Consider the following 20,877-nt stretch of genomic DNA (forward strand, 5'->3'; position numbering starts at 1 on the left):
ACAGTTCCCCCCCCCAACTTCGTGCAAGATATAAATTACTTGTGGTAAGCAGCACACATACATTAACACCAAAACCACCACAAACAGTTTAAGCCTCTTTTTTAATTTTCTTACAACCACTTAAAACTGTCATATACCACAAATTTATGTACACTATTTACAGACAAAACAAGCAAAATATCCATCCAAAATAGTTTTTAAAAAATCCTGATTAAATTGTTACACCTGCTCAAACAATGGTGGGACTTCATAGGCGTATTTTCTTGTGCATGTTTCTCTTCCATGTAGTACTTCAGTCTCACTGCATATATATATATATATATAAAAGTTAAAAGAAAGATAAAACAACAAGCAGAAGGGACACAACACAATATGCATTTAAATCTTTGTTTAAGAACAAGCAGCTAATTAAAAAAGGCAAAATACAGGAAAAGTGCATCAGTTCCAATGAGTTAGTATAAGAAAAGAGGCCCACGGGTGGAGAGCATGTACCCTTCAGCGCAGTCTCCTAAAAGACCTCTGATTGTCTATAAAGATTATTTCAAATTTATTTAAAACAAACTGGGGAAAAAAACCAAAAGAATGAAATGAGAGGAGAAACATGACACCTCTGGATTGATTTTGTTCTCCACGAGGTTTCTTGGAAACTGGTGCTCAACAGCTTTCAGAGTGGGCAGGAACCCCTTGGTGTCCGGACCTCATTGTTCATCCATGTCACTGGAGTGAGCCATCCCCAGATCCCAAGCAGAAGGCCTGCTCCTCTTGAACTGTGCAAGGCTAGAGGGCTTCCACAGGCTCTGCGCCACGGTTGTGCTAAGTCACTTACACCTACTGCCTCTGAATTCTGTCAGCACAAGACCTGCTCACTTCCACGGCTTAAAGCTGAGCTTTACACCTAACAGAGTGACGTTGTCTTCTCATCTAAAAGTCCTTTTGTAAGTCTGATGCATTTCAGAACAGATGTGATCTTGAGGAAGCTAGAAATGACTGTGGAGACAAAGGGTCACTAACCTTAACTCATTTTTGCCATATATCATACAGATTATTAATTTTTTTTTTGCAAAAAAAAAACCCCACTTCACAATAAAAGGCTGGTGATATCTGGTGCTCCCAAGTCCCATTCTAATCCTTCACCCAAAAGGCTGCCTTTGAAAACAAGGCTACATGCATGTTTGGGGAAGGTCGGCAGCACTCTGAAACAGGGGTTCAGCACACAATCCCTTTCAAATGGAGCCTTCAGCCACCCTTTGAAGTCTCCTGACAGAGCCTATGTCTTTGTGCTTAGTTATGTTTAGGTAATTTGAGCTCACAGTAGGCAGTAACCAGCCTGCCACTATGTGACAAGACTGGTTAAGGAGTAGCTTTGTACAGGATCATTGTATTTTTGGCTTTCTGGTAAGGCTACTTCATCTAGTAACTTCTCCTCTAACAGATTTGGTCCAAAGGTATGCAGTCTCCAATATGAGCTTGACAGTTTCGAAGCCTATTCCATTACATTCAAAAATCTCACAAGCCACTTTGCTTTTTGCCAACAACTTACCAAGTCTTTGTATACAGAGGAATGGAGTGCTCAGTCAAATCAACTGTAAATATATTTACACTTCTGCAGACCTAGCAGGTAGATACTCCTTCCCTCCTTTAAAGCATCACTGGAATCAAGAATAAACACTAGCAAATCCTAAAGAAACAATAAAATACTGCTGAAAGCTTTGACAAGGAGAAGTAATTTTAACAACTATTCCCAAACTCTGTATGTACTGTTTCCATTAATCCCAGGAGAGACTACAGGCACTCCTGGAGTTCTATACAACACACAAATGACCTGCCTTTTACTTCATTCCTCAAAGAGCAACTCACAGAAATGTTTAGCATTAGAAAAAAAGTAGTCATCATTCACCAAGATCAGTGCTGTAACCCTCTGCATTCAGTTTAGGATGGACTGAAGCTGCTCAGGCTTTGGGGGATAATTCTACCACATTAACCTTCTATGACATTTTTGGAGGTCAAATACTTCTGTTACGGAATTGTTGGGGTGGCACAGACAGCTACAGTAGCTCAACAAAACCCTTCTGCCTAACAAGGTTTAGCTTAGCACAGTACAAGTGCCATGTGGAGGCACCACCAGATTTCTAAAGCTATGACGTGCAAAACCAAGACTGTACCTATGAAAATACACAAGAATACAAACCCTCAGTGGGTCAGCAAAAGGTACTCTCTTTTTACCATCCACGTCAATGAGGCCCAGTGGAGGGCACATTTTCTTGTACTGAAGACATTAGCAAGCCATCACTGTACTCCACCTTTGTCATATTTTATGATGAATGATGTGGTAGAGGACAGCACAAATCCCTGAAGCCTAAATTACTGCAGCCCCAGCAATTCCTGCTGGTGAAACACTGACAAGACTCAGCCATCAGCTATCCAAAATCCAGTTTTGAAGAAAGAGAGCAACTAAAGCAGTGTGTGAGCTGATTTCAAGTCATGTTGGAGTAAAATGAACAAATATAAGTGCAGTTGTGTCATCTGCCACACACAGAGAAAGAGGAACTTGAAACAGTCAAGTAGAAACACGATTCATCAAGATAAAGCCCCGATTATCCCTTTTAAATCCAGCAATAAAACAGAGTGCATTTTTTCCAGGAAACAGAGTGTACAGTACCCGTGTGCATAAAAACATTTCACAAATAATGAAAACATCCCTTTTGAAAATCTCAACAAAAATAGATCCCATTGGGACCAGACTGTCAGTGCCTCCCAAAACAAGGCAGAAAAATCCAGCCTATAAAACATGCCAAAGGTGACCAGTAAGTATCCCACTAAGCTCTGAAACTGCTGACTGCTTTATTTACTGCATGGAAAAAAAGTATGACATTTGTATTTAAAACCCTAGGTGCCACATTAACAGGTTCACTAAATCATCCTTTAAGCTCTGTTCTCTCCTGCCAATTACTTAAAAAGACATCTATCTGCCCACGGGGAAAGGTGGAAGCAACATCTCTTGGCTATGCAGGTCATTTCTGCTGGGTATCAGTGCAATGGTGTTCTGGAAACCCTGAAGAATGACAAATCTGATCCAAAAGCATCATCTTCTACCCCAGAAGTTCTCTGCTGGTCAAATTTCTCAAGACAAGATGCTGACAGCAAAGCAGCAGTGTTTCTTTCAAAAGCTTTTTCAAGCCTAATGGCTTACCACTGAGCTTGCCCTAAGAGAGGGGGGTACAGGTGCATGATCTAAACAGAATATGAAGAGCTTTTTACTGGCCACATATCCAGTGTGAGGAAGGAGGAGGCACGCTTTGATTTCAGTTTGTGTTTTCAGACTCTGCTTACAACTTGGGAGAGAAACATCATCCTAGCTACATACTGCCCTCCCTCTCTCAGGAACACCCAGCTATTAAACAGCTTGTCTGACATTTACTTATTGATACTAGAATGGGGAAAAAAGTCTGATTTAGCACTTCTGTAAACAGTGCTGCCTTTACTAGGCAGTTTTTCTAAGGGGCAAAAGAAATAATCCCCAGTTATTTTGCTGCTTACTCTGAACAGTTTTCATTGAGGGTAGCTCCCCCTCAACATCTATGTGGCAGATGCAGACACAGACTGTGTAAACTCCACTTAGTTTACAATCCACCTCCTTGCTGAATCCCACAGCTCACAGCATCAGAGTAACTGATCACATTAGGCCTAAGAGATGCTTGAATCAATCCATCTGACCAGAGTAACCAGTGTCTATCAGAAACCAGCAAATGTGTCTTTCCTAAAGAGGTACCTGCAGTGAGCACCTTCCTACCTCAAACACCTCAGCATGCCACGTGCTTTCTGCAAAAATGTACTTGAACAGGAGACAAAGGACCAGGGCTGCACACACAGCTCCTGCCTATGCTCCTCCAAATACTCTGAGAATAGGCAGAGTCAATGTATGCAGGCCAGCTGAAACCTAATGCTTATCTGATGCAGATCTTGAGCCTGACGTAGGGTTCCCCACATCCTTAACGGAAAGTAATGTAAACCCTGTTACTTGAAGGGCAAAGCACAGGTCTACAGCAAGTGGCTGATAGGGTTTTATTATCCTGGAAAATTAAAATCAGCAGTTCATCCCACTGTGGGTCTACTGATGGAACTAGATGTCCCTTCTAGTCCTTGTCCTTTTCTCGAAAACAAGCATACAACCCTCTTCTCAACCCCTCACATTTTCACCAAGTCTGATCCTGAGCAGCTGTAAATAGTTAAAAATACAAAGTCATGCTCGTAAGATAGCTTCCAGTATGCAAACACTGGCACAGCTAAGTTGCAGTCCTCTATTGATGGCAGTTTCCTTAGTGTGTTGTCTAAAAAGATGCTCAGGTAGCAAAGCAAAAGTCTGCTGACAGGCTCTGGGTACATGGCCCAATTGTTTGCTATAAGGAAAAGGAAATAACTTCAAACAATTCAAAAAAAGAATAAAAATCTGACAACCAAAATACAGAAAATGCAGAAGCACTTTCTCTTTCCTTCCTTTTTTCCTACAGTCCACCTGTAAGAGAAGTGCAAAATAAGTAAATTTTCTGATATATGAGAGAAAGGAAACATCCAGGTTAAGCCTTACACAGGTTTCAGCTAAAGCTTTGGAACAGAAACTCTGTATGCTTGTATCAGGTTTGTACTCCTGACATGCCTACAGAAGAGAGACTTGTGCAGCTACAAATGATTTGTCCAGACCAAGTAGTTCCCTCCTTTTTTAGTTCATCAATTCTACTGTTCAGGCTACAGAGGTAGTAAAAACAAAACAGAACAAAACCCCAACAGCAATGAAACAAAAAACAACCAACCAAACAAAAACCCCAAAGGAACCACACTCTTGCTATACTGTACATTCAGAACCCTGTGGCCATGTTGCTGTCCTTACAATGAACAAATTCATTAAAAACTCAACATTAACACACGAATGTGCAAAGAGCACATTCCAAAGTCAGTGCTGTGGTAAAACAAGTTTTCTTCCACTGGCAGGAAAGGGAATTCTGTGAATCATCAGGAACAGAGAAAGGTTACTTCTGGCAGTCTACATGCTAACGTAAACAGGATCCATTTCTCCTTTTAAAGTTCCATGCCAACAGAACTATTGAAATGTCATTTCCCACCAGAGGAGACTTTTCTGTAATCAGTAAAAAATACATTAAAAAAAGGGAACCATAGAGCAAGAGACTATTGTGTTCCCGAGCTGGCAGCTGGTAGAGTAGCCCCTGTGTTTGCACTGGCATTTTGCTCCAGATGTTGTCTTCCTTTTGTCAAAGTGAAAACCTGAGGCTGACAGATGCTCTTAGGTCACCAGGGCCTCAGTTTAATTTCATTTGGCTTTCCTTGCTAAAAAGAAAGTAGAATGTTTTTGTAGTTGTGCTTCAGAAGTCCATTTCAACTGGGCTGCTCCTCAGTTAGCAAACTGCTGGTAAAAGGCAAGCTTCACCCTCTCAATGTGATGGCAAAGTTTAATAGCTGGCCCGAGCTTCAAGTCCATACACTCCTGAACAGTAGGCAGGGTCAGCAGCAGCAGAGCCTGGCCATCAATTTCCTGTCAGAAGACAAAAACTCCATAGTGACTTTGTGTTTTTATATTCCCTGCTCCTTCAGCTTTGATTTGCTGCAGTTTCAGATTTGTGACCATTTGTGAATTATGTATCTCTTTCATACAGTCCTATGAAGCTTAAAAATCTTTCTTACAACAACTTCACTTCTTTCTTAGACTGACAGCTCAGATTCACTGCCTAAGGGACAGAATCTCTTGAGATGCTATTATAAAAGAAAATTAATAATCAATCTAGCAATGGAAACCAAGGAAATTTCATGCAGAAAGTAAATGTACCTCACCTCTGCATCTGTCTATAGGAACAGAAGTTCTACAAGGAATATCTTCTGCAACATCTACCACAAACCATACTCATCATTAGTTCTAGTAATACAGTTTTGATAGGCAGTTTTTTTATGTTGAATATTAATCAAGATGCAAATACAATGTTAACTCATGCATGTGCTCTAGCTATCCTACTTAAAGACACAAATGTTCACTTGTGCAGCTGTAGAACACTATGACACCTGCAGTTAGTCTGCAAAATAGGAAATATTTATCATTTGGAAAAGTCAACACAAGTGGCAAAACTCTGTCTCCTAGAAAACATGCTCCTGCCTTCATGGTGGTTTGTTGTAGGCATTCTCTACAACACAGACTTGGGATTCGAGTGACCCAAAGACCAAATGTGAGTGAGAGACCTCACTCTCTATTGGGTACTAAGAAACCTGAAAAATTTTGATTGTTCCCTTAACTCTTCTCTCCCAAAATGCAGAAGGTTGCACACGTTTGTTTCCTCAAAAGACCATTAGAGAATTTAAGGTAGCTTCTTTTGGTGATTCGTTAGAAGATAAGCAGCAAAGTGACAGATTCAACATTTTAACAGAAAGTAATACCTGATCAAGGAAAATTCTTGCCAGTGGTGCACAGTCAGTGGACTTGAGGAATCGTACAACGTCAGCCACGCTCCACTCCAGAGGGTTACTGTCCAGCTGCAGCTTTTCAGCAACTTCCACCTTTATGTCCTAGACAAGCCACCCAGCACAAAAATGATTCCCAATATATTACGTATGGAATGTACCGACACTCTCCTCTACTCCACCACACTCAAAACATTCAGCTACTAAATAAAGTCTAATGAGAGCACAAACTGCAGAGGTTTCTTGGTTAGCAGAGATGTCCAGAACAGCATTGTGCTGAGAGTGTAGGCTAAAACATCGTTAGAGCCATTAAGCAGGGATCTAAAACCAGGATTTGGTCAATACCACATCACTGCTCCAACTGAACCAAGAAGAGTGCTAGCAGCTGGGAAATAGAAAGCTCACCATTATGTCTACAGCTTCCTGTTTAGTCTTCTATTACAGTGCTGTAATAAGACCATAGTAAAAATTGTGTATTTATTCTGTAGTGTCTTCACAATGCCTTTTATCGGGTAGCAGAGTATTTTACATGTATGATGATGATGGTAAATACTCCCAAGATATTCATTCTTGCCCAACAGTGAGCAAGCCAGAACAGAAATCTACACTCAACGTTACCTTTGGCGAAGGAGGTTTATTTTCATCATCAGAAAAGGAAAAGGTCCTGAGCTTCCTCTTCCGCTTGTCTCTGTCCTGAGCCAGGGAATTAGACAGTTCACTCTGTGTAGGAGAGGATGACAGTGATTTTTTCTCTGATACCTCTGATTCCTCAAGCAATTCATCTTGGTGCTCTGATGTACTATCCTCAGTCAGAGATTCTTCATCTACCTCATCCTGGTCATCCTCTTCTTCTCCCCCACTGCCCTGAAGAAGTAGAGAAAAAAAAAAGTGATGAAACAAAAAAAAAATACAAAAATGGGAAGTTTAGGACAAAAACTCTAACTGCCACCCATTTGTCAGCTGTAAGCTAAGCTTACAAGCAACTAACTGCTGTTTCAAATGGAGCTGGTCAAAGATCACATACTGTATCTATCAAAGTTGTTGGCAGTCTCATACCTGGGGAGATCCAGCTGGAGTGTTATCCACTGACGCAGAAGAACGTTTTTTCTTATGAACAAAAAAATGTTTTCGTCTCTTCCGTCTTTTATTTGGTTTCTTCATGGCTACTTCCAGGTTACTGTGGCCACCCGGAGGCCTACCTATCCGCTTGTTTTTCCGCTTTCCATAATAGTGGGCTACCAGGACAGAAGAAAGGAGCACCGTGTTGAAACGTACCTTCAATGTCGCTAGTTATGTTTGTCCATCATCAGGACTGGAAAATCAGTAGAAGGACATTTTCCTATAGAAATCCCAATGTCTGTATTCTCCTCTTCAATTTGGGTTAAGGAAGAAGAGTTTTCAATTCAAAATAAATTTCAAAATAAAATCAATTTTATTTTCCCTATAAAGATTACTTCCTCTACCTCTGAGAAGACCCAAATGATCAGATTTTATACAAAAATCATCAACCACAGACTTGGTCTAATCTAATGGTGCTTTTGGTGATGTTTTATAGTTTTTAAACAGGACTTCAATGGACTGTTTGTTCTCATGGTGTCAAATGGTTAAAGTTTGCTTTAAAAAAACCCTAAAACTCCTAAAAGCTAAGAAAAGAGCTTGATGGTGTTTTATTTTGTTGCACATCAAGTTGGTAAAGGAATCGCAATGCCACCTTAATTACAATATCAGAGGCAGGTGTTCCAGAAGTTGTCTTCAGCAGATAAAGCTTTAAGCACACAACAAAAAATAAAACCACGGTTCTACCACTTAATATAGAGCTCTTTTTTTTCTCCCTTACACACTGGCACATGGATATTTTGTGGTGCTCAAGCTCTCCGTGTAAGCAGAGCAATGTATTCTGGATTCCTTCTGAAGACAAAGACAAAAGAAACAAGAACATAACACCCAAAGCTTCACCTTTGAGATCAGCAACCTACTCACTGTATTTAGTCTTTGTCAGGACAGAGCAGTTCTCTGAACACTTGTCCAGCACCATCTGAGGGCCAAAGAGGTTTGGACAACATTCCAGTTTGATGCATGTTTTTCTGCAGAAATCTGCCACCCGATCTGCTGTCCTCACAACTTCCACAGTTGCACGGTAGCTCTTTCCTTTGTACCTAGCATTGAAAATATGGTCATAATTCAGGAATCCGCTAATTATCAGGAACATCTAATCTGTAGCATGCAAACACAGCGACTTAATGACAAGACCTTTACTAGACTACAAAGGAATATCTGGATTTATCAAATACATGCAAATATGATAACTACTTTTTTCCTAGACAGAAAATCTTGCCAATAAACTTCAACCCAAAAAGCTCACCAGGAGAATCAGGGAGTGCTTTAGGTTAACTGTAAAATACTGCCATGCCAGACCATTTCAGAGTATTGCTATAACTTACTTTCAGAGAAATCTTCTTCCACAGAGAAATTTGTATGGAAATGCCATGGAAGTCTGAGAAGCTTCCTAAGCAGTATCTGTCTCTGCTTTAAAATACTGACAATTATCTTCAGGTGAATTACATTATCTTAAACCTCTCCTGCAGGTCTGCCAGTGTATATGCAATGTTGTACTATTACCACACCATTCCTACTTGATCACTAGCTGCTTCCTTACCAGTAGCACAGCACACCTGACATATTGAGGAGCATTAAAATCAGATGCACCAGACATTCATAAAGAAATGTATAAAGATTTGGAAGTTTCATGGCTGTCAGCATCTAGATACACAACCAGCAATTTTTCCTTTTCTGAAATATGAGATGTTAAAGCACAGACTGCAGATAACAGTGCTATTTGGATCAACTAAACAGGGAACAGGACAAAATATTTACTTGGCTTTTAGGGTCTCTCCATGCCCATGCCATGCAGCCTCTTCATCCAGCTGCAGTTCTCGCAGGACACGGCTAGGCTTATAAGCTGCATTGATCAATAAAGTGAGAACCTGAAAGTGAGGGAGGGAAGAGGAGAAACTACATTTAAGTTATTTGTACATAAATCGGTTTTAAAGTGCCAGGATAAAATAGGAAATTACTTCTATTCATCTAAATTATCTAGCATCAAAGCACTCATTCACAACAGGATTACAGATACCTCCTGATACTGCCAAAATGAAAACAGAGAGCAGTTGACACTTTGGGCCTTGCCAAACCTTCAGAATACATCTGCAGTCACATGTGTATCCAGCAATTTCCAAGTCATTGCCCATCACTTAAATTAAACCCTGGGGCTGAATACTACAAAACTTGAATAACCTTAGGTAGATCTAAGTGATTATCTTAAGAGATTGTTTGACATGTGAAGATGTGCCAAAAAACGCTGCAGGATTTTGCTGCCTGCCAACCTGCTACTTGCTACCAAATCCCACTGCAGTCTTATGCTCTCCTCTGTTTTGCTTGTATTACAACAAAACAAGAATCTTTCTAGTGCTGAAAAGTAACTCAAAGTTGTGAATAACCTGAACTTAGTGGGGGATAGTAAAAAATGAGTATTCAAACTGAATTTCTTATTTTCAGTATGTGCTTATTTCAAATCCCTCCCAAATTAGGTGCATCAGAACCTTGGCATAATCAATTTGCAGCTGCATTCCCACTAACGGAGCAGTCCAGAAGTCTACAGTTCAAAAGAACAGTATTAAATACAATGTAAGTACCCAACTCACTGTAGGATTCATACATTAAGCAAAAGTCATAACTGAAATGAATACAACTAAGAATATTGGTTGAACTTTTAGCAACATTCAGCAGGATTTGTGCATACTTTATGCTTTCAGGTGGTGAAGCAGGTTAAACTTTCATGTTTAAATGAAGCTGCCAACAGAATTTCACTTTGCTCTTTTGGAGAGCTTGTATCAGAATACTGAAACTTGCAGAAAGGATGTGGTACTATTCTCTATGCAAGAACAGAACTTTTTCAATGATCAGCTTGACTCTTGTCCACTGGACTCTGGTTTTACAGCATGCCTGACAAAGTCCTTCTCAAGTTCTCTCCAAGTTATGATACGTGATAGGGAAGGTAAAAATTCCAGAGATGTTGCGACAATTCCTGCATTTAAAGTGATTGCTTCATGAGAGCTGAAGTGCGCACACAGAGTTATGTCTTGGGAAACCTTCAGCCTCTCAGGTCAGATAATAACCACCGCAGGACCTTTTTGGAGACTGCTGAAAAATAATTACTGCATTAAGTACCTGTAAATTTGCTATGAAACACCTTCTGGAGAACAGGCTCTCTGGAATTAAAGAACGGCAGCTTCCTCCCTCTTCCCCTCCCTCAGTTACATGCGGAAGTTTTCAAAACCACTATTTCATCTGATCTTTGCAAATCACATCCAACTTACAAAACACTGAGAAGTCTTTAATTTTCTAATTACCGAAAACAGTTTGCCATTTCTATTAAGAAAATCTGCATTTTCTGTTTGTTTTAACATCAACAGTTCAAACTGTAAAGGAACTTTGGGATTATCTGAAGCTAAATTCTGTTCATTAAAATTGAAGTATTTATTACAGCTATAAAAAGATACTAACTCCTTTGACTGGTTACTCCGTATTAACCTAACATAAAGTTTAGCAGTAGCAGGATGGCTGTAACTCAGATAGAGAGGCTTTTACTCTTTCCAGCCACTCAGAAAACAGACCATGATTTATACTTGAGTTCATGCAAAACGCTCTCTTTACTTATAAGCTTAAATTTATTAATTACCCATCTATAATTAGAGAGACACTCTAGCATTTATGATACACTGTTATATGCAGGTCCACTATGTAAAACCACCTCACCTCTTTCAGAACAAGGACACAGTTCCCAGGTCCCACAGACTGTGGAAGCTCTGCAATCCTGCCTTTGTTAAGGTAAGGCCCTGAGAAGCACCGGTGGTTGAAGTAGATCTTTGGGCAGCAGTACTTTCCATTGATTACCACTGAGAAATGAGAAAGCAAAGATTAGAATCACACACTACAACCTCCCCAGGAAAGAATTACTTCCTTCAATAAGTAGCATTTTGCCTGCTGTAAAAAAGGAGGAGAAAAAGTCTTGACTGACATGAATTTGGGGTAGTTTCAGTGTCACATTTGCAATGATGGCCTTAGTTATTTGATGTTGCCAAAATATTTTTCAGACTTCACACACATGCTTGCAAACTGTCAAACTACAAGAAATAAATCTGGTCATTTATCAGAAAAGCAACAATTCTTCCTGGCTAGTCTGATGCTTCATGGTATTACACCAGCGGGAACAGGCAAGAAGATGACAATGCCAACTTTTTGGTAGCAGAAGCACTTCCTACATAGCAATTATGGACAAATTTTCCAGTCAAGTAATTATCTCTCCCCCCAGATTTCTACCCCCAAGAGAACCCAGCAAGCTTGCTCTCCACTGTTAACCCTAAACTGCAATATCCCGTTGCTTTTCATTTTTACACTCTTTTCCCTCAATCAGCAAACAAGAGAAGCAGCAACTGATGAAATGACCACTGATGAAGTGACATAAAGATGTCCGCACCTACTGAATGTTTCAACCCTGCTCAAAATTAAAATTGAGTATATTATGTATTGCAAGATACTCATGTATAAATACAAAACTATTTTCCCCTAGCAGTGTAGTTTTTCTTGATTGAACAACGCTATCACATAAAGATCTTATCTTCAGTAGCTGATAACTGCAGATAAATAAATGAAGTAAAATTTACATTATGACTCTATCAGAAGCCAATTAAGATGCTAACCAAGCACGAATCATTTCTGTAAAGCTTACATTTGGTGCAGCTTCAGATGTGCATTTCACTGTACAGAAAACAGCAGAGGAGGTATTTTGCTGCCAGGGAGATCTGTGTGACTGTTTCACCAGCAGATGTATTTATTCGTCATATTCATTCTTGCAACAGTTTAGAAAATTACTAGATTTCGCCATCTGGCACACAAAGCAGTTTACTGTTTGAATTGCTTTTGTTTATCATGATGATGAAGTTACCATAAAAAACAGATAAACCTGCTTCCCAAAGCTAGACTCTAACAACTCAAGAGCACAGATGCCGCACGCCTGTTACACTTCTCCCAACATTATTAAACATAACGGGTGACAATAAAAAGAATCACCTGCATAGGTCACAGTACACATTTGGCTCCACATATTCTCTGCTGCAAGGGGGGGATGTTCTAGTGTAAAAATCTGATTTCCAGGTTTAATGCACATATCAATTGCATGACACCTGTAATTCTGGTTTTGTTTGTTTCATTCTTCTTTGACGTACAACAAATCATCAAGGGATGAAAATATTCAAGTCATTTTCTGCTCTCTCCTAACAGAAGAGCATTGAGCAGCTAAACAATGAGGCAGCTGAACTGTTCCAGGATTTTGTCTTTGTTAGCCTGCCCTCCCTGATCAATACCTGAATCAGAAGAGTTCATTTCCTGGTTCTTGAGTCCATCATGAACTGTCCTTGAAGACAGAATTCTGAAATGACAAAAGGGTTGGGCATGAGGACAGACGTGAGGAAAGTCACCTTTCAGTTACTAACAAATCCCATACCATTCTTTTTTTTCCCCTCCAGGTCCAGCCTTATTAATCTGTTTGTTTCACCTCACCTGTTTCACAACAACAACATGTGAAGACTATCAAATTCAATTTGGAAAGAACTACTGTACTGCTACAGTTAGCAGCAATCCTTCCTTGCTTGAAGTATATAGGCAACAAGCTGGTAAACCCAAAACACAAAGCTACTGACAGCAGTTTCTATTTTTTGTTTCCTTTTAACTTCATTTCCCATTTCCTGGCACAAGGCAGTGTACAGTCGTACCTACTTTACGCAAAATACAACTGGAATGACTCAAGTACTCTGGTAAGAATCCCAATTACAAAATATGGACGAACAGTCTGCTCAGTATTTTCAGGAGCAATGAAAACATTGGCAGGACTATTGACAGATCCGGTGTTTGTCAAGCCGTAAGAGTCAATAACACCAACTGTCAGGCATTCTGAGCATTTTTGAGCAGCCTCACATGAAGGAGTTTCATAGCCATGACACAGAGCTCATAGACAAATCATAGATCTTAGTAGAACACTCATTTTTGGTTAGTCAGGACCAAATTTAGTTTGGGAAGGAACTATTAGAAGTTTATCTACTAAATCTACTCAGACTAAAGCCAAATCTTCTGCTCAGATTTGCAAAACCACAGCTGCATGTTAAGGCAGCCAAATTTCCTGTGTGCTTATGTTACAGAAACTGTAATTTGAGAAGGGAACACAACTGAACAGTAATCCAGTAATTTTCCCTATTTATCACTATTAAAAAAAAAGGCTCAAGCACAACCTTATGAACAGTCTTAAGTCAGGCTAGTTTTTCTTGAATGCACTCCAACACTTACAGATAACACAATCTTTTAAAAATGAACAACCAACAACTTCAACCCCAGAACTCCAATGACTTGACCTATTCAATAATTCACCGAGTTGCACAAGCATTGTTAAAAGACAAATTCAATCCTTTCTATTTCCTAATACAGCAGTGCAAGAGGTCTTTTTCAAAATGAACAGAAACTACTAGTGCTAAGATAAATGGATTGTGGAATCACTTAACCCTCAGTATAGCACTTCTGTAAAGCAAAATCTCCCCCAGAATAACATGATTTCCCAATTAGAGAATGAAAAGAAAGAAAACCAAAATACTAAACCAAACTGCAACAAAAAATAAGAGCAAAAAAAAACCCAATACTTACTGTTTCTCTGGTTGAACTACTGCAATTTTTTTCTGCTTGTTTACTGAAAGGAAGAAGAAGAAATAAACAGCAAAGTGTGAGACTCAAACAAATGAAACATCTGGTACAATGTAAATATATTTTCACTAACTTATATGCACAAAAGAATCCATTTTCAAAGTCACCACGATGTTAGATAGCTGACCCATCTGCACTGGAGGCCTGCTGGCCCATGTAATGCGAAGTAACCCACCAGGGTTACTTTAACTTTCAGTAAAAATACATTAAACCAGGCATGCATACCCCCAGTCTTCTAGGGAATCTCACCTATAGTGCATCTTCCTTTGTATCACAGCTCCTAAACTACTGGTAATACCAGCCAAAAAGGAATGATCTGCTTTCCTTTTCAGCGCCTTTGGGTACTGAAACTTAACCAAAGGTTAGGTTCCTAGGCCTAAGTTGCCACTTTACTGGCATAACTTCAACACTGCTTAACTTCAAAATGGAATGAAATTTGATGGTTAAAAACATCTACCACTTAAACCAATTGCTATGGAGTAAAACAGTGTTGTAACAAAGAAAGTCAACTGAATGATGGGTCCGCTTGCTAACTCTGGCTTTCACAAACAGGTAATAATGTCAAACAAGGTAATGCAACATGTGCCTCTTCACTAATTTCAGGCTTTGGTCTTATAAACTTCTGCCTTTTTTTTAATCATCTTTTCTCTAATTAGGTTCCCACCGCTTCCTCCTCTGTCTTTGGCAGTGGGGAGAGGTGCCAGATTACTCTCTCTTGTTTTGAGCTGCAGTAAGTGACAGCCCATCCCAATCTTACAATTTCTGTATTTTACTTAGAAACATTCAGGAAGTTCTTCAGTTTCTCCAGCTCCCATTAAACTTCAGTAAACAGAGCTTCAATAACCAGTTAAGACACCATCTTATGCTACTTACTAGTGTAATCTAAAACAGGTAGAATTTACTATTCAACATTTTGTCATTAAGGGACCATTACCACCTGGCCCATTTAGAAACTATCCCCTTTATTTCTATTTTGTACAGCATGCAAGGGTCTCAGGCCAACACTGTCCGTTTTGGAGTTGTTGTATGGATTCCAACTTGACCTAACAGCCAGGGGAACAGTTGCACAAGGCATAGATTCTCTGTACATGGTGAATGTTTCCAAATCCAGTGATGCCAGCAATAACTCTGCAGTAGCCTGCTCTAGAAGACCTTGCCATCTTTATCGACCCAACTAACCACCACAAAGAGAACAGAACTGATACCTATTGCTTTGCGAGGAGGTCTGAGCTGATATCCATTCGTCTCACACCAACCCACTGGAAATATATTCATTGATTCCACACTCACTATACAGTCAGGGACGGGCTTCTTGGAGCCTGTTCAATTTAGAGAAGCAAAAATCAAAACAACTCATAAAAATAAAACCCCTAATTTGATTAACAGTTGCTATATGTTTGCCAGTGAAGCTGCTTTTGCTTATATTGTATTTGGAATGCAGTATCAATTATTTATTCATCCCTTTTTATTGACCAGATTCTTTCCTGACCTCATTTGCTTCCTCCTAAAGGCTGGAGATGGGAATTTGCCATCCACAGTTTAGCGGAGATGCACAGTGCATAGTAAGTGTATGCTGATGTACTTCCAATCAAGAAACAGGATTATAAAGGAGGACAGCTGACATAGGCCTATTCTATCTTAATGAAGAACCTCTCCAAAAGTTTTCTTCCTAGGTCTGGTCAAAGCTTGCTCAGAAAGCAAGTCACTCATCTGTAAAAACATTACAAGGCCCTTGCTCTCTAAAAGAAACCGATCAGCCCTTTGCACAGTGCACAAGCCTAGCACTGACACGCTGCAATGCGCAAATGCCATTTTGCCTGACTCAAACTGACACTGCCATCCAGGGCTAAGTGGGAAACAGACACTGCAAATCGGTTTTTGCTGTGTTTTCACTGAGGAAATGGTGACCTGCTGCTCATACTCTGCATGCAGTGAGTTTGCTCCACATACTCCGCAGGTTTGATGATGGTACTACAGAAGAATCAGTTCAAGTGATACTCTCTTCTCCCACATCTGGCTTACCCTCCAGCTGAAGCCAGAGGTAGGAATCTTTCAACTTGGTGACTGTAGCAATGCAAACTTCTTCAGGATCAACAGGGTTCACAGCCTCAAGCTTCATATTCTCTTTAAACCCATGGTCAGACGTTAACTAGGAGAAAGACAGAACACTTCAGTAAAATACCATCTGTGTTATCTACTATATCATATGAATTGCCATGAAGAGAAGCAACACATAAAAGCCTCAGTGTCTGAGTAACACAGAAAGATATGCAGTCAGAGGAGATTTCAGATAATTACCACATTAAATATACATAAGATACATTACAAACTACAAAGAATTTAAGTTTAAAAAGGTTCTATAGGCAAACCTAGAAAAGAACATGGTTGTACTCAAAAATAAAGATGCTGAGACTCACTGAAAGGACTCAGTGTATTCTAAGCAACCAGGAATTCTCTGCTGCTTGCTACCTAAGTGATAGTCTGACAAATAGCCTGACACAGCTCTCTATTCTATTAGCTTTGAAATCCACTTTCATATGCAAATAACATTCCTGTTCTGACAGACAACAAAGGATTTTTTTTTCCATTTTACTTTTTGGGGCTAAGTACGATTTTACTTTATTCACCAATTTAGTCCACATTTACACAAAAAATTCCTAAAATGTAACAATCGATATTTATCCAGCTCTGAAGCTCCTGAATTAAAGGTAAGAAATAAGCGCCAGACAGGACTCTTCCTCCCAGAGCCACTCTGCAGCATGATTACAGGATCAATACATTATCAATTCTGGAACTAGCCTACAGGAAGCAACTTTTCTCAGAAACGGGATAATAAATTCAGTGACTTGCTCTCAGATGTCAATTATTAAACTGAATGTAAAAAGTTGCGGATGGGGCTTTGGGTTTGGGGGGTGGGGTCTGGGGCTTTAAAGACAGGACCAGGGCAACAAGAATTTAAAGACAGGACCAGGGCAACAAGAAACAGCCAGCCTCATCCTCTTTACAAGCTGGTAATTATTCATTTTAATTTCTTTCCCTAAGCACCACAATAGACAAGTATTGTAAATGGAACTGGAAGGCAGGTTTTAATAGCACCCTTTTCTGCTTCACAAGGTATTGTGCTTTGGGAGACAGCAATACTGCCACTGAACCAACAAAAGCCCAAAATCCACCAAGTACTTCAGGCACTGATTAATGTAAGATTATTATTTGGTACTAATTTAAGATGACTTGGTATTGATTAATACAATGGAATTAATTTTTCAACCTGAAAGGAAGGAAGATTGAAAGAGCACATCAAGTAAATGAAAGTAAGGTCTATTAAAAGGCCATGTTTCCACAATTACAGATTGCCAAGGATTGATGCTGTTTTACGACTATTCCACAGGCTCTTACATATCTCAATTTCACAATCAATTATTTATTTTTTATCTATTTTATCAAAACTGAAGTATTTGGTCCACTATCTCCTCCTCCAGGAAACTGGCATGCACCTACTTCAGTTTGCATATATTTGAACTCTCTTAACCCATTCGTTTCCTCAGTTATTACAGGTAAGATGTTAGAAGCTCCCAAAAGCATCCAGAGGAGGGCAACAAAGCTGGTGAAAGGGCTGGGAGGCATGTCCTCTGTGGAGCAGCTGAAGGCTTTGGGTTTGTCTAGTTTGGAGAAAGGGAGGAAACTTCCTGAGGAGGGGAAGTGGAGTGGAATCTCTTCTCCTTGGCGTTCAATGACAGGGCACATGGGAATGGTTCAAAGCTGTGCCAAAGGAGGTTTAGACTGGGCATTAGGAAACATTACTGAGACGGTGGTCAAACACTGGAACAGGCTTTCCAGAGAGGTGGTCAATGCCCCATCCCAGTCAGTTTAAGAGGCATTTGGACAATGCCCTTAACAACATGCTTTAACTTTATGAATAGATCAGGCAGTTGGACCAGATGATCATCGTAGGCACCTTCCAAATTAACTATTCTATTCTGGTCCACTTGGAAAGGCAATTTAAGCCAAAAACATGTAAAAGGTTCTCTCAGGAATCCAGAGTGTCATTCACACAACAGAAGAAAGGTTTTTCTGCAAAAGAACTTTACCGAAGGGAAGCAGCTCTGGGGAGCTGCCTCAGCACCACACTGTTTGAGGTAGTCTGCCCAATCGAAGTCCTGCCCAGAATAACCTAGGTGAAGAAAAAGCAAAGGCATTAGTTTAGGAGCATGAGACTCATTGCAAACTGACACAAGGCACAGGTCACTGAAATCTGTTTGGGTCACTCAACCTGGTGAGCTGACTAGGGCTTCACTGAGCCATCTGAGGTCAATCCCATGAAGGTTCTCATGTATTTGAGATATACTCTTTATTTTCATGGCAGAGGGGATTGGGGCACTGCCCCACCTTGACTCCCATTTTTTTGATTTGAAATAATGTCAAACTAAAAGTGGCTTCACAGAGAGCAACCAGCCGTGTGAATAGAGTACATCTGCTAAGCAGACAAGGGTAGCAAGTGAAACAAGAGGAAGCGTTCACACTGTTTTCACAGGACACAGATGAAATTGAGGAAAGGTTTCTGCACGATTCCTTCACTGATGTCGTGTCAGCTCTGAAACTTGTTTTTTTTAAGAATAGAGCACTCAAAATGTGCACAGTACCAACATTCTACTATCTCAAAAACATGTTAAATACTAAGTCATTAAAGAGAGCAGTCCTAAGAGAGAGAGACATCCTAAGAGGCTCATTAAGTTTCCTAACAGCTGTAAATCTGCATACAGGTTTGAAGGGAAGAGTGAACATGGAGTCCATCAGGATACAGAGCCTCTTTCCAAGAAAAAGACAAATTAAATTCTTCTTGGAGGAAATACTTCTCTGTGAGCTAATAAAAAGCAAACCGCTGAATGCAACTGGGTGCAGAAGTGTGCCGCCATCAGAGTCTGAGGCTGGCAGTGTATGAGTGAGCAGACGAGTGGAGCAGTTATTTCAGTAGAACTTGGAAGCAGTCCCCTACAAGGAATGCCTGGGACAAGGGTTTAAGAGATCAAACAAAATTTTAAACCTAGTCTGAGAATACAGTATTAATATGACAATATAAAACCATGAATTTCTACTACCCCTTAGAGAGGGGTTAACCACAGGAGGACCCGTTTGTTTTTCTCAGTTCTATCAGCGCCTGTAGAGCTCTTGAAACCTCATACAATTCAGAATGCCCACCATTTCTAGGGGGACTATGAAAGAAGAAGCTTAAAAAACTTTGTCAGCTCCAGTCACATGCCTAGAAAGTGAGATTTCATCTTTCACATGCAAAATTCTAGGTAATGCTGAGCCAAGCAAAGCCACAGTTTGTATGTCACCCAAGGAAAGGCAAGAGACAAACATCCTGCTACGGTCTCTGCTCCTCTGATGTCAAGAGTGGCTAAACCAAAACATTCCAAACTCTGTGGTGGTAAGAGGACTGAGCCCCTGGTTTTACAATAGCATTGACATTTCCATTTTGAGAAAATGAATAAATATTTCAGTAGCTGAAGATCACTCCCGTATTCCCTCATGTCCTGAAGCAAGGTTTCAGCAACCTGCTACAGTGCCTGATAGGTCCTTGGGGGAAAAAAAACCCAAACCTTAACTTTAAGGGATGAGATACTCTAAAAATATTACAAAATGTTGGATAACTATGTTCCATTTTGACCAAAAGCAAAAATCCAATGCAAAGACTGTAGGCTTCTGGTATGATGTTAATTAATGCTGAAATCAACACTGCCTTCAGCCCTGGAACACGTACTCAATTCAAGGTTCAAGTTCAGGTTTTATGTACAACCAGCATCCCCAGCCACTGTCATCTTCTCAAATACAGGCATGTCACCAGGAAGCTTCAGTTTCACTAACTGAAAGCTCTGTTTCTCAAAACTTGATCTTTCTTATCCTTTTGTGTTTAATTCTTTTGCAAATTGCATTGTCCTAAACACATAGCTCTGGGGATTTGCAATCTGCTTCCTTCAAAGAGGAGGGAGCATGCCAAGCTTGCGCAAACATACCTGGCGGTGGAATGAGATGCAAACCATTCTTCAGGCTCCACTGCACAGGGAAAATACCAGCACTGTTGACATGGCAAATGTAAGACTGCCTGGTTGTGCGGTCTGGTCTCAAGTCATCAATTTCTATCATGAAGTATTTTTCATTGTATACCTGTAGTTAGCCAGAAGAGAATCATGTGGTCTCACAAGTAGCAGCTTCTGATCAATGGCTCCCTCTCCCCCATTTTGATAACTTTATTAAAAAGCAACACCAAGTGATGGAAACCCTTTGCCTTGAATAATGTGAGGGTTTATACAAAATAATTAAAACAGAATCTATGGGACTCATAAACCAGCAGACTCCTATGCATTACCTGGAAACTTAACAAAAATAAATAGTAAGAGGTAATGTATTAGCACATCAGATATAAGGCGATCAAGTGCTATATAAAATATTCTCATGAAAAACTGCAGTGAAGTTAAGAGTTTGTGGTCTTACTACCATTCTGTAATAACAAACTAAAAACTGCTTATTTCAACAAGGCTGAACTATGTGCCAGGATGGACTGTCACAAGTAAAAGTACCATGCTCCTGAAGTACCCAGGAGCAGGACAAGAA

At 40.0% G+C, this 20,877-nt stretch overlaps 1 protein-coding gene across 4 annotated transcripts in view; it reads right to left on the bottom strand.

Moving 5' to 3' along the window:
* Window positions 1-82: 82 nt before the first annotated feature.
* Window positions 83-20,877, bottom strand: part of SFMBT1 (Scm like with four mbt domains 1) — an 88,358-nt gene continuing 67,563 nt past the window's right edge. For all 4 annotated transcript variants that reach the window (XM_061357272.1, XM_061357270.1, XM_061357271.1 and 1 more), the window contains 13 exons: window positions 20,280-20,430; window positions 18,354-18,436; window positions 16,288-16,414; window positions 15,471-15,584; window positions 14,209-14,251; window positions 12,882-12,946; window positions 11,275-11,414; window positions 9,334-9,443; window positions 8,440-8,615; window positions 7,516-7,694; window positions 7,078-7,323; window positions 6,436-6,564; window positions 83-5,545 (listed from right to left, as the gene is read on the bottom strand). In XM_061357272.1, the coding sequence (XP_061213256.1) occupies window positions 5,405-5,545; window positions 6,436-6,564; window positions 7,078-7,323; window positions 7,516-7,694; window positions 8,440-8,615; window positions 9,334-9,443; window positions 11,275-11,414; window positions 12,882-12,946; window positions 14,209-14,251; window positions 15,471-15,584; window positions 16,288-16,414; window positions 18,354-18,436; window positions 20,280-20,430 (1,704 nt within the window). In that variant the 3' untranslated portion in view covers window positions 83-5,404. The remainder of the gene's footprint in view (window positions 5,546-6,435; window positions 6,565-7,077; window positions 7,324-7,515; window positions 7,695-8,439; window positions 8,616-9,333; window positions 9,444-11,274; window positions 11,415-12,881; window positions 12,947-14,208; window positions 14,252-15,470; window positions 15,585-16,287; window positions 16,415-18,353; window positions 18,437-20,279; window positions 20,431-20,877) is intronic.

This window comes from Neopsephotus bourkii, unplaced genomic scaffold (assembly GCF_033783945.1).
Source record: "Neopsephotus bourkii isolate Nb327-2 ecotype Australia unplaced genomic scaffold, CSIRO-AGI_Nbou_v1 NB_887, whole genome shotgun sequence".
Classification (NCBI taxonomy): domain Eukaryota; kingdom Metazoa; phylum Chordata; class Aves; order Psittaciformes; family Psittacidae; genus Neopsephotus; species Neopsephotus bourkii.